The 13,374-nt window shown below is 36.0% G+C and overlaps 1 protein-coding gene across 1 annotated transcript; it reads left to right on the top strand.

Moving 5' to 3' along the window:
* Positions 1-2,598: 2,598 nt before the first annotated feature.
* On the top strand, positions 2,599-5,473 carry LOC113290561. The gene is made up of 7 exons (XM_026540154.1): positions 2,599-2,733; positions 2,925-3,189; positions 3,269-3,467; positions 4,305-4,514; positions 4,585-4,667; positions 4,765-4,927; positions 5,127-5,473. Exons 3-7 carry the CDS (start codon positions 3,352-3,354, stop codon positions 5,278-5,280), a joined length of 726 nt encoding a protein of 241 aa, XP_026395939.1. The 5' UTR covers positions 2,599-2,733; positions 2,925-3,189; positions 3,269-3,351; the 3' UTR covers positions 5,281-5,473.
* The last annotated feature ends 7,901 nt before the right edge of the window (positions 5,474-13,374 follow it).

Genomic DNA, 13,374 nt, shown 5'->3' with positions numbered 1-13,374 from the left:
ACTATTTATTTTGAGGGGGAAACAAAATCTCCCTACATTCTATTTGACGCTGCCTTCCAAAAGAAAACATGGAAATTTGGCTATGGTGTTATTCTTATGGACAATAGTGGTTCTATTGGTGACTTTGCAGGAGGATTCAAATATTGTTGCAGCTCCATTGAAGCCGAGGAAAGAGCTTGTAGAGAAGCCACAAGATGGGTTGGAGGAAAGAACATACATACCTTAACCTTTCTTAATGACAATCAAGATATTATCAAGAGTTTCATTAACAAATATTTTGCTATAGGTTGGAGAAGTAAAGCTTACAAAAAGCTTGGGAAAACAAAGAATTTTTTACTAATGCTCACTACTACTTTATAAATAGATGCTGTAATTTTTTTTGTTGATAAATTAGCTAAATATCTAATTAAATGTAAGTGTAATGTAATAGACTCGAGAAACATGGATGAACAGAGTAGAGCTCTAAGAGTAGGAAAACACAGTAACAATTCGGCGTATAATACACGAATTATTCCGAATCGATATTTTTCGCGAATTATACGCATATAATGTATGACCCTGAGTCCCGGAGTTCACCTGGGTATGATCCAAACCACTATCCCATGCTTTGATTCTTGTTATTTCTTTCATATATTTTGCATATAATATATTTTTGTTTAATATTAAAATGCATTCCCCACCTTATAAACCATATATGTATATAAATTAATCATCTATAGTTATAAATATTTATTTTAATTAATTATATATGTCCACGGAATTTTGTATGGAAAATTCATATCTTGAAAACGAATTATACATATACGTATACCTTTCCGTACTACTGCCGAACCGCGAATCGAAGACCGGATCTTTGGCCGAATTTGATATTTACAAATCCGAATAATGTCCGTACGTTTGCCGTTTTGTGCATATGACAAATCACGAATTGCTAACTAGGATCCAAACTTTGTACTCTTTTTTTGCTTGGTTTAATAATATTCTCCTTTTATCAGGAGAAAAAAAAAAACTTTCAATCCCAATGGTATTGCTTTGTGAAAACTACAGGGAGACCCATTCTCCCTGATGTTTCTACTGTGAAACCCACGCTCACAAAACTACAGGCGCGCATCCAAATTCTGGAAGAAAATTATTCTCAAACCCAAAATATATAAAATTCTGTTTCTGTCTTTTCTTCTTCTTCTTCTTCTTCTTCTTCTTTTTTTCTTCTTCTTCTTCTCCACTATACCTAGATCTCAGAAAAAGGGAGAGATTCGATTGATTTCGAGAACAAATTCATGCCTAAATTCGATTGATCTCAACAACAGCATCAAATCGTCTTCTTCTTCGAATTAACGACAAACCCTCTTACTACCGATTCTCTTCATTACAATTTCAATTCACTACTGTTATTAATGGTTGCAGCAAAAATCCCTAAATGGGTTTGTAGAACACGGTTTGGTCATCATAGATTTATGATCAAAACTTGTTTTAAATGAAGATTTTGAAATGAATTTCAGATTTTTATGAAACTCTCAGCCGTGAATTGAGTTGGAGTAAGCAATACTGGATGAGTTGTGAAGAAGGTTTAACTGCAGATGATGGTGTAAATACATGAAAGAAGATGATGGTGCAAATACATGATTTTGACCAAGAGCCCCCGAATAACTGAAAGATAATGGTTTGCGTGGGAGTTAATGAAACATGAAAGAAGATGATGATGTGGTTATGACTGCATAACATGTCATTCAGTCGAGAAACTGTCTGCATAACATGTTATGCATTCGTGAAAATGGATGCATAACCTGTTATGCATCTACAAAATTTGTTGCATAACTTGTTATGCAGTCCAGAAAACCTGCATAACCTGTTATGTGTCCGAAAATATGGCTACATAATGCATTATGCATCGAGAAAATAGATGCATAACCTGATATGCATCCGTAAATATGGATGCATACTGCATTATGCATCAATTTTGTATATGTACGACTAAAATCAACCAAAAAAATGGTAATATAACTTGTTATAGATGCATAATTTTGTTATCCAAATGCATAATTTGTTATGCAGTGGAGAAAATAGTTGCATAATTCGTTATGCGTCTGCAGAATGTGTTATGCATCGTTTTTGGTGACTGCATAATGGTATATCAAGTTTTCAAAAATTTTCCCTAAAATGAAGATCACCTCCGATTTTTTCGTTAAAAACAAAAATTTGATATTCTTGTGTTGTACTCGTTGCGTGGCTCTTTTAAAAAGATTTCCAACGATATAAAATTTGTAAAATTCTAAGACGCGGATTTTTAAATATGTTATGTCCAAGTTGCGCTGCCAATTATACCCCTGAAAAATTAGGCTGCGTAACGAGTTATGCCTGAAAAGATAGTATGCATAATCAGTTATGTATTGATTCATATAATAATTTCATATAATTATGGGTGTCACGGTATACAAAATTAATTGTGGGCCTAAAAATGAAAATATTATTATTTTTTTTGGATCACCCCTAAGTTCCCCTATTGCTTTCTCACTGGGTCAGATACTGACCCATTGTTGAGGCGGGTTCCTATAATACGAGGCTTAGGCCTGGAACTTTGGTTTCTCTTCTTTTATTGCCCAGAAGTCGCGTATAAAATGACGGTGTTGCTTCGGAATACATTACAGAGATCTTTGGGGTAGATCTTCTCTCCCTCTTTGTTCCTCCGATCATTATAGGGTTAAATCTTGAAAGGCTATCCGATCGTTATTTAAGGTACTCTCTGTCTAATTATCGATTTTCTATTGTTTAGGTTGATCTGTTACTTTAAACAAACTTCAAAAAAAAATATTTCTCTCAAAAAATCGAATTAGGGTTTTAGAATTTTGGGCTTTTTCTTCTGTTCTATCTTCCATGGTTTCTAATCATCTCCTTATCTGATTAATTTAACATTCTTTTTTTTTAAGGATGGATACTGTTCAAGATAAAGAGAATATAATACCCAAACTAGATGAACAAAAGAAGAAGAAGAAGAAGAAGAAGAAGAAGAAGAAGAAGAAGAAGCATGGCTGGGAGAAGAAGCAGGAGGAGAAAGCGAGGCGAAGAAAGCCAGGGAGAAGAAGAAACAAGAAGTAGAATTTGCCTTTGTATTGTGTCTTCCCTCTGTGTTTAAAAGTTGCACTGTTGGTGCTGTCTTGCAGGAATTTACCAATATTGGTTTGAAGTTATCAGGTAACTAAAGAATCTTGGTTCTTTATGCTTTTTCTTGATTTTTATTCCTTTTTTTTTGTTTTTCCTTTTTTCTCTTTAGACCTCAGATGTCTTAGTGTCACACCAAGATTTATAGAGGCTCACTTTGCAAAGGAAGGTAGATCCACATTTACTGGTCCATTTATGAAATATATAAGTGATGGTCCATTCCTTGCTATGAAATGGGAAGGAGAAAATGCTGTCAAGAGAGCTTGTGAACATGTATCCAAAAAGAAAGAATATCCCTTATGGGATTACTGGTGATTTTCACTCCATTTTTATTTTTTATTTATTTATTTACGCCTGTCTTGATTGGAGTGTAGCAGCTAAGCAGTAGTGCACAATATTATTGACCCGTGGAACTTATCAGCTAAGGTTTTGATAATTTTGAAGTGGCTGGTCTTGATTTCACTTGGAATGTAGACATGATTGGTAGTATGCTCTTTAGAGATGTAGCTACAAAAATCAGGTCTATATGTACTAATTAAGGAAAAGAAGGTAGACTAAGATTGTTAGGAAACAGAAATGGCGTGTGTACTACTCAAATCTGCTTACGAAATCCTTTCTTCAAATGATAATGGTCAGTTTGATAAATACTGGTTGAAACTCTGGAAAATGAACAATTAATATACCTAGAATGCTAGAAATAATATGTTTGTTTGGAAAATGGCTGGCGATGTTCTGCGGGTAAAAGCCAAGTTAAGTAGTTTTGTCCAGTCTTATCCTTGTTTTGGTTTGTGTAATAATTTAGAACATGAATCTTCTGCTCATTTATTTATAAAATGTCCATTCATTAGTGCTTTTTGGTTTAGTCCGGTCTGAATATGAAATACCCTTATTAGAATTCTAGGTCACTAAATTTATTGAAATTTGCAATTCGGTTGTGGTTACGTAATATTTCTTGTTGTGTTTACCTTACTGAAATACATATTTCTTGTCTCTGTACTTTAGGTGCTTTGAAGCACTTTTTGTTGTTGTTGCAAACGGTCAGCGTGGGGTCTCAAACTACTGCGTCACCCCCTTACCAACTGAGCTAATCCCATTTGGTTGACAAAGGGGTTTATGATATGATTATCTCCATGTTTTTTGTGTGGCAGGCCACTTGTTTACAGTAGTGATACAGTTAAAAGGGCACTAGAAGACGCCAGAACCTGGTTCCACGCCGATTCTTCTGACTTGTCAGTAGCAGTACTGAAGAACAGAAATATGATATTTAACCTCCCTGATGGCGGCATATGTGGTGGCTTGCCACAAGAGGAATTAGAAATCTTAGTTGATGGAAGCACAGTTGATTTTAACCTCTCAAGGTAAACTTTCTATTTTGAAATAGGGATTCTTTTTAAGTACAGGTAATTTCTCTTTTGTTTATATCAACAGTGACCTTCAGCGGTTCGTCCTAATCAAGCCGAAGGCTTTTGAATTGCTATCTACTATTGAGAAAAACTGCCTTTACATGAAAGGTTTGCAAGAAAAACATGGAACTTGAGATCTTTAAACTTTTTTAGCATGTGAAAAAGATTTTGTTTTGACTAATAAAAATCTTTGTTAATGATATAGGGTTAAATCTGGTAAAAAAGTCTGAAGTTCCCCACAGTGTTGCATGGTCTGATGATAATTCTTCTTCCCCGGGTGAAACTCAGGAAAAATTTGGTATTGCTTTAATTGTGTCGCTTCCAGATTCAGTGTTTGATTCAAAAGATTCCTTAATCATTGCTGGCAGGTAAATATGTTCTACTTTTTTTGGCAAGTTTAAGTTCAATATTTCGTGTCAACAGAGTCCAGTTCTCTTGTAGGATACCAGTGTTTGCTAAAAACACTGAAATGGCCTCTTTAATCTTAAGTTATTAGCTTCAATCCTCCTTCGACGTAAGTTTAGTGTTTTCTAGAGACTTATTTATTTCATTTAATTACTTTGGCAGCGAATTTGTGTATGCAAGTGCGGAAGCTGAATCGTCGTTGAAGTTTGTGAAAGAGTTCTTCCCATTTGGTATCGTTGGCTGGCTGGATCCAGATATAACTGACCTTAGAGGCGGTTACTTCGAATCAACCTTAATTGGCCTTCAATTTGAGTAGCAGGGTGATCCGGATAGAGTCTAAACTGGGGATTTATTTTGTTTTTTCTCCCTCGTGCCCTCTCGTGGCTGTCTTTTGTTTTTATGAAATTTTCTGCGTAATCAATACATTTATGTTGGCTTCATGTGGACACTTACATGAAGTGTTGGCTATTTTTAAGTTCTCAATCTTTTGCTGCATCTTAGATTTTGAATATAGCTTGTTTGATGTGTTCTATTTCTCACGCATATAGTATCTACTATCAATTGAGTTGATTACTGTTGCGCCATCATTACAAAATAACAGCTTTTGTTACTGTTAGCATTATTGTTTAAACCTTACTCCAAGGCGCAAATTTGTTAACGTTAGCATTATTGTTTAAACCTTATGTCAAGGCATAAAGTGTATCTAGTGCTTTTCTTTTTTAGGTACGGTACTTGGGCTTAGTCTTATGTGGGAGTAAGATTCAACTTTCCCCCCAGAAGTGTCGTTTAAGAGTCGCAAGGGTCGCAATTCTTCAGTTTTCCCCCATAGTGTCGTCTGATATTTATATTTGTTTCACATTTTCTATACTGCATCCCGTTTACACTGTTATATTCTACTCCACTATCTCCGTTTAAATGTTGGCGCAATGAGCGTGGGTTAAAGGTAGACCATTAGGAATCAATATGACCGAAAGTTCGTGTGACGGACCTAAACATGTATTTATTAATTTTTTTGTGAATGAACAACAGATAATCTAGCAAATCAAATGGATGAATGGATATATAAATGGTGAAATCGCCTTCCGAATCGAAGATCTAGACCTGAATCTGTGCAAATTTGCGCAGTAAAATGAGTTTTGTTTCATTAATTTTCAGATAAAATGAATTAGGGTTTTCTTACAGAATAAATACCGATCATTAACCATACTAGCCATGCAATGGATGAGCAATGCGTGTCAAATATCTAACGGGCGCAGTTACACCAATAACTAACAACCGAAATAATTAAAGACACCTAGCTAATTACTGAGGGCAGCCACTGTGTTGCATGTCACGCTGTGACATTGCCTCCCCAGAACATTATCCTTGTCCTCAAGGATAAATTTCTGGTAATGAGCTTTGATGGTCGTCCCATGTAGCGTTCTCAGGTGACGAATTAGTCCACTGGAGCAGTATTTGTCTGACTAACCGACGACCCTGACGAATGGTTCTGGTTTGAAGTATCTTCTCAGGTAGCACAAGAATTTGACCTTTATGATCAACCACTGGTAAGTCTGGAGATGGAGTGTGTTCGAGGTCAATGTGTTTCTTCAGCTGAGAAACATGAAAAACTAGGTGAATGCGTACATGAGAAGGCAGCTGCAACTTGTAAGCCACATTACCAACTTTCTGAATAACTGGCAATGGACCATTAAATTTAGCAGAGAGCTTAAAGTTCTTCCTGAGAGACACGAATGCTTCTATATATGGCTATAGTTTAAGATATACCAAACCTCAAAGATTCTATCTTTGCGTGACTTGTCAGCATAGAGCTTCATTCTATCTTGAGCTAAGTGAAGTGATTCCTTGAGAAGACCAAGTAGAGAGTCTCTTTCTTTCAAATAGGTTTCAATAGCATAATCTGAAGTTGTGGCAGTGGTAGGGAAATCTAAGTGAGGAGGGACACACCCATAAAGTGCTTGAAATGGGGACATCTTCAGACTGATATGAAAACTTGAATTGTACCACCATTCTGCCAAAGCAAACCATTGGCTCCATTTGCCAGGTTTATGTCCATTTAAGCATCTCAAATAAGTTTCTAAGAAGCCATTCACCCTCTCAGTTTGGCCATCTGTCTGAGGGTGATATGACGTGCTTAAATTAAGACTTGTACCTAAAGCTCTAAACAGATCCTGCCAAAAATTTCCGGTGAAGACCTTGTCCCTGTCTGACACAATTGATGATGGCAATCCATGCAATTTGAATACTTGAGATAGAAATGCCTGAGAAACTGAGGCTGCTGTGTATGGATGCTGAAGAGCCAAGAAATGTGCATACTTGGTTAGTCTGTCAACAATGACAAGGATAACACTATTCTTGTTGATGACAGGAAGGCCTTCAATGAAATCCATTGTGATATGTTGACATGGCTGATCAGTCAGGAAGAGGTTGAAGTAGTCCTGCGCATTGGTGGAATCACTTTTGTTTCTTTGACAGATGTCACAATGAGAGAAAAAAACACTATGTCTTTGTGCATTCCTTTCCAATAGATGGATCCTTGCTCTCACAGAAGTGGCTTGAATGCCAAAATGCCCTCCAATGGCTGAAGCATGTAGATATTCTAAGAGTGTTTGTATCACATTGCCTCAAGTTCCAATGTAAAGTTTGTGTTTATACCTTAAAACACCCTCCTTGTAAGTAAAGTTTGGGACACTAAGAGGATTGAGGAGAAGTGAAGAAATAATATGTTGAGCTTGAGAGTCATTTGCATAACCACTTGTAACTTCAGCAGCCCAATGTGGTGTATATAATGACAATGAATGACAAGAAGCAGTATCCAATGGTCTTCTGGAGAGAGCATCTGCAACAACATTGTCAACTCCTTTTTTATACTGAATGTCATAGTAAAATCAAGGAGTTTGATCAACCATTTCTGCTGGAATGAAGTTGTAAGTTTCTTCTCCAAGAAGTATTTTAAGCTTCGGTGATCTGTCTTAATGATGAATTTGTTCCTTGCAAATATTGTCTCCATCTATGAATAGCCATGATTACAACAAGAAATTCCTCTTCATAAGTGGACAAGAATGGCTTGAAAATATCATTCATCAAAGCCTGGAATGTAGCAGGTGCATCTGTAAGGACAAATGACATTACTTTAAACTCATAGTGACCTTGATGAGTTCTAAATGTTGTTTTGAAGATGTCCAACTCATGAATTCTGATTTGAAGATAACCAGCCCTGAGATCTATCTTGGAGAAAACATCATATCCACATAGTTCATCTAATAATTCATCCACAATAGGAATTGGGAATTTATCCTTGATGGTAATGCTATTTAGTTTTCTATAGTATACACAAAATATCCAAGTGTTATATTTCTTTTTGACCAAAATAATTGGAGATGCAAATATGCTGTGACTTGGATGAATAATACAAGAATGTAGCATATCTCTGATTATCTGTTCTACTGCATATTTTTGAATATAGGGACATTTGTAATCTCTGAGATTAATAAGTGATGAATTTGGCCGAAGAGGAATGGTGTGGTCTAAATTTCTTTTTTTGGGAAATTCAGTAGGTTCATGAAAGATATCTTGAAATTCATTGATTAAAGGAAGTAAGATATCAATAGTTGTTGGTATAGGAGAAGAAGAAATAGAAAACAAGGTACCCACCAAGCCATGAAAAGTAGTAGAAATTTTTCTAGTGAGAGCTGCAATAGTCATTTGAATTAAGGAGGGTTGTGGGATAATACTTTGTAAAGTAATTTTCTGATTGTTGAGCTTGAAAGATACATAAAGATTAGAAAAATTAAACGTTACCTTACCCAAAGTCCTGAGCCATTCTGCACCAAGGAAAATGTCACAGCCTCCCAGTAGTGAAGTTCTTAAATTCTCCTTAAATTGATGCCCTTGCATACTCCATTGTAAGTTAGAACAAATGCCAATGCTGACTGTTCTGTCCTCATTAGCCACAATGACCATCATTGGTTTGGTTGGATCAATGTCGCAGTTCAATGAATTGTCCAAAGCAGAATCAATAAAGCTTGTGGTGCTGCCAGTATCAATGAGTATAGAAACTTTCTTATTGTTTATTAGACCATGAATTCTAATTGTTTCTCCAGTTGCAATGCCTGTTAATGCATGCAGAGAAATCTCAACGTCAGATTGCACTGGAGATTCTTGTGCTTCTTCAAATACTTCTTCCTCCTCATCTGTGTCCTGAGGTGCAACAATATCCATATGTAGCATGTAGACTTTTTGTTTCCCTTTACATAAATGGCATGTTGTGTAAACAGTGTACAATTGTAACACAACTCTTGAGCTCTTCTCTTGTCCATGTCCTCCTGAGAGAGTCTTTTGACGATTATGTGTTGAGGATCAGTCTTTGGTGGAAGTTGGAAGAATGACTTTGGGGTTGTTGGGAGAGACTTACGTGAAGTAAGATTTGGTTTAGGTGACACTGGTGTAGTAGAGTAGTGTCTGGTGAAGGAAAAATTTGGGAAGAAGGATTTAGTGAAAGACTTAGAAGCTGTACTGGTCAATTGGAGTTTTTTCTCTTGTAATCTAGCTAAATTGAAAGCATCAGCCAAAGTTTGTGGATGAAACATTGAGACACACTTTCCTATTTCATCTTTGAGGCCACTAAGAAAGCTCATAACAAAATATTTTTCAGTGAGAGATGGGTTCATATCAAGCATCAATGCTTTCAGAGATTCAAATTCTTTATAATAATCATCTACTGTGGTGGTATGGACTAGTTTATTAAAACTTTCCACAAAATTTTCATCCATAGGGTTTTCAAATCTAGCACATATGCTTTTAGCTAAATCAATCCAAGTAATTCTATGAATATTAACTTGAAAGTTTAAAAACCACTTTTCAGCCTTACCCTCAAGGTAGATTGCAGCTATATCCACCTTTCTGTGATCTTCAATGTCATGTGATAGAAAGTATATATCATCTTTTTGTATACATCCACGAGGATTTGCACTATCAAATCTTGGAAAATCGAGCTTTGGAAAACGATTAGGAGGGATGTATTTGTAGGATCCAAATATCGCACAATTATTTGTAAGTGTGCGAGATTCATAAAAAGTTGTGCGATAATGTCGCACGGAGGATAGGAAATAAAAGGAAATAGAAAATAAAACAAAATATGAAATAAAAGGAAATATGAGCTGTCATCCACTAGGTAGCATCCTATATAAAGAGAAAGGTATGAGAGAGAAAGGTAACTATTATTATTATTATCTTCTTATTCTTCCCCAAAAATCAGAGAGAGAGAGAGAGCTCCAAATACTCATTAATGGAGTCTCAATGTAATTCATATGTAATTCAATGATCATAGTGAAACCTAATCCTGTGGATGTAGATCAAATTGATCGAACCACGTAAATCTTGTGTCTTATTTTCTATTTTCATTATCTTTATCTTTATTTTCATATCAAATAAGTTTAGATCTAGAAATCATAGTCATGATAATACAAGGGGTGTGTTGTAGGATTTCCTGCAACTACATTTTGGCGCTAGAAACAGGGAACGAGTAAAGGATTTATCCTTCCTGTAACTTGTTGGGTCAAGAAATTTTTATGAAGATTAGCTACTGTTCATATTTTTCTAGATCTACAAAGTTTAGGTTCAAAAATGGAAATTTTATGGAAGAAATCACACTTTCAGGGAGTACACATCATCAACAATTCAAATACATGAAAAGAGGGAGAGAAAAAAATTAGTTGTTGTGGTGAAATTTAAGGAAAAAATGGAAGTTTCAGTGGAAGATTTTCATGTTCAGGAGAAGAAGGAAAATGTGAAAGAAGTTAAGGAAGGACGAAGAAAAGATAAGAGGCAGATGCTGCAATTTCTATCACAAACAGAAATTCGCACAGATGGTTCAAGGCTGAGCGAACAACAAATAGGTCACGGATTCGAATTCGTAGAGACACATATTTTTCATTTTCTTCTCATTTGCATGGGAGAATAAAAGAATAAGGAAAAAAGTTATGCGTTAATTTCGCAGAGAGATCCTTGCACAATTGGTCCAGAGAGCAGTATGTGTGTTCGTGGTCGCAAGTTCGACTTTGCCTGCGAACATAGTTTTCTTCTTTTTTACAGGTAGCGAAGAAATGAATAATTTCGCAATATTGTTTCATTATTTCGCAAAAAAGAGGCAGCATAATTGGTCATCTGCGAAGTTAATGAGTTCATGGTCGTGTGATCAAGTCCCAACACCTGCGTATTTTTTCGCACAGAAGAGAGTTGATGATAATTTCGCAGAGATATTTCGCAAAGAAGAAGCTTGCATAGTTGTTCAGGAGGCATAAATGCAAGCAGCAGGTCGCGGGATCAATTCTTGCTTCTCGCATGTTTATTTTTGTTACGCGAAATTTATACAGAAGTGCCTCTCACACAGTTGGAATTTGATTACTTCGCAAGAGAGGCTTAACACAGTTGGTATGGTGCGAGAAAATCCAAGAAGCAGGTCAAGGGTTCAAGTCTCACTTCTCACATTTCTTTTTGATGCACAAAATTCATAAATTTCAATGCATTTATTCACTTCTTTGACAACAACAGCGACTCACATGAAAGATAAGTACCACTTCCTTGAACATTTTACTTCATACTAAGATTGAATAAAAAGATTTTTGATTTGATTCAATCGCACGATTACAAATATTTCAAGATCTCAAAGATTATAAAGATTACTAAGATTTCAAGATTACAAAAACTTCAAAATTACAAAGATTGCGAGATTTCAAAATTACAGAAAACTGAGAAAATTCAATTTATATGTTTCTCTAGAATATTTCTTTTGCAGAGAATAAAAATATTTTTGATTTGATTTACAAAATGCGAAACAATCGTAGAATTACAAAGATTTGACAATTACAAAGATTTCAGAATTATAATGTATTAGAATTTCTCTTGAATATTTACTTTGCTTCAAATGATATGATATTATGAGAATGAAAGAATGGATGAAAGAAATGACATAAATGAAAGAATGAATGAAAGAGTAAAGAAACGCGAAAATTTCGCAAGAGACAATTTAAGATCCATAAAAATCTAAGATTAGAATGGGGCGAACCTTTATGGCGTACACCCTAGTTCGCGAATAAAATTTCGCAAGAGGCAAATGTAAGACCTAAAGTACGTCATAGAAGGGAGTACCTATTGCATGACTCAGCGAAAAGGTACACCGCCCCTGGAACCTGAGTCATGGAGATTTGGGGTCAATAAAGCCCATCCAGGAGAGGTACCTTGGATTTTCAACCTAAGCTTTTGCTTTAGGTTGGACGACTAGGGGTCTCTTCTAAGGAGTGCAGAATCTGATCAAGGCGCCGAGGTACACAGTTGAGTCAAGAGTGCCAGGGGCGTCTGGAGCGTACCTTTCCATTCTTGAAAACTCTTGGCTTATACTGCACTCAGCCCGAAGAAAATCCCACTTAGGGTGCAGTCTCGTAACCATAAGCCCTATAGGTAAAAGGGACAAGAGGCTTCGAAAACAACTGGTTGTTGTTAAGACTGGATGGGAGGATCTAACCTTGTATGGTAGAAGTACGCCTACTTGAAGGGGCAACCAGGGGGGAGATAAGGGCGACACCCTCCATTAGGGAGCTGATAAGTGTCTTAAGACGCAAATGTCATGGGGCTTTTTACTCGCAAGGGTATTAAGACTTGTCATATTTGTGCGACAATCCTTAAGAGGCAATAATACTAGAGAAAAAGATAAGACGAGATCAATGGGTCATTACATGAAAGGGTGAAGACGTCCTGCGATTTCGTCGCAAGACGACAATGTCATGGGGCTTTATTTTCGCAAGAATATTTAGGCCTGTCATATTGTCGCAACAATCCTGAAGAGGCAATAATACAAAAGAAAAAGTTAAGGCAAGATCAATGGGTTTTTGGATGAAAGTGCAAAGACGTCCTGCGATTTTGTCGCAATGACAAGAGGTGGCAAAATAAGACCTTTAACTAGGAGGGCAAAATAAGACCACATAAGAAAATGAGTAAGCAAATAAGCTTGCGAATATGTACATGGAAATGAAACTAAGGCAGTGAAAATGCCGCAAACTTGATATTATAATCATGCTGTTATGAGATACTAATAATGCAGGAAAGAGGAAGGATGAAACACAAGTAAGAACTTGTGAAGAACAATAAATACACGAAGATGAATGCATACACTAAAGAAAAAGCCAGAGAAATGAAGAATGGAAGCAATTTAAAGCTACATCAATTTTAGGTGGCAAAATGATCTAAGTAACATAAACATTGACTATACATTGCAATAGATAAGCATTCTCATCATACAAGCATCACACTCGCATCATCAAAGCATCGCATAAGCATTTCATGGCATAAGCATCGCATACACATTTCATAACATAATCATTACATAAGCATTAGATTCGCATAAGTATTTTAC

Source organism: Papaver somniferum, chromosome 1 (assembly GCF_003573695.1).
Source record: "Papaver somniferum cultivar HN1 chromosome 1, ASM357369v1, whole genome shotgun sequence".
NCBI lineage: Eukaryota > Viridiplantae > Streptophyta > Magnoliopsida > Ranunculales > Papaveraceae > Papaver > Papaver somniferum.
This window is presented reverse-complemented; position numbering and strand designations above follow the sequence as displayed.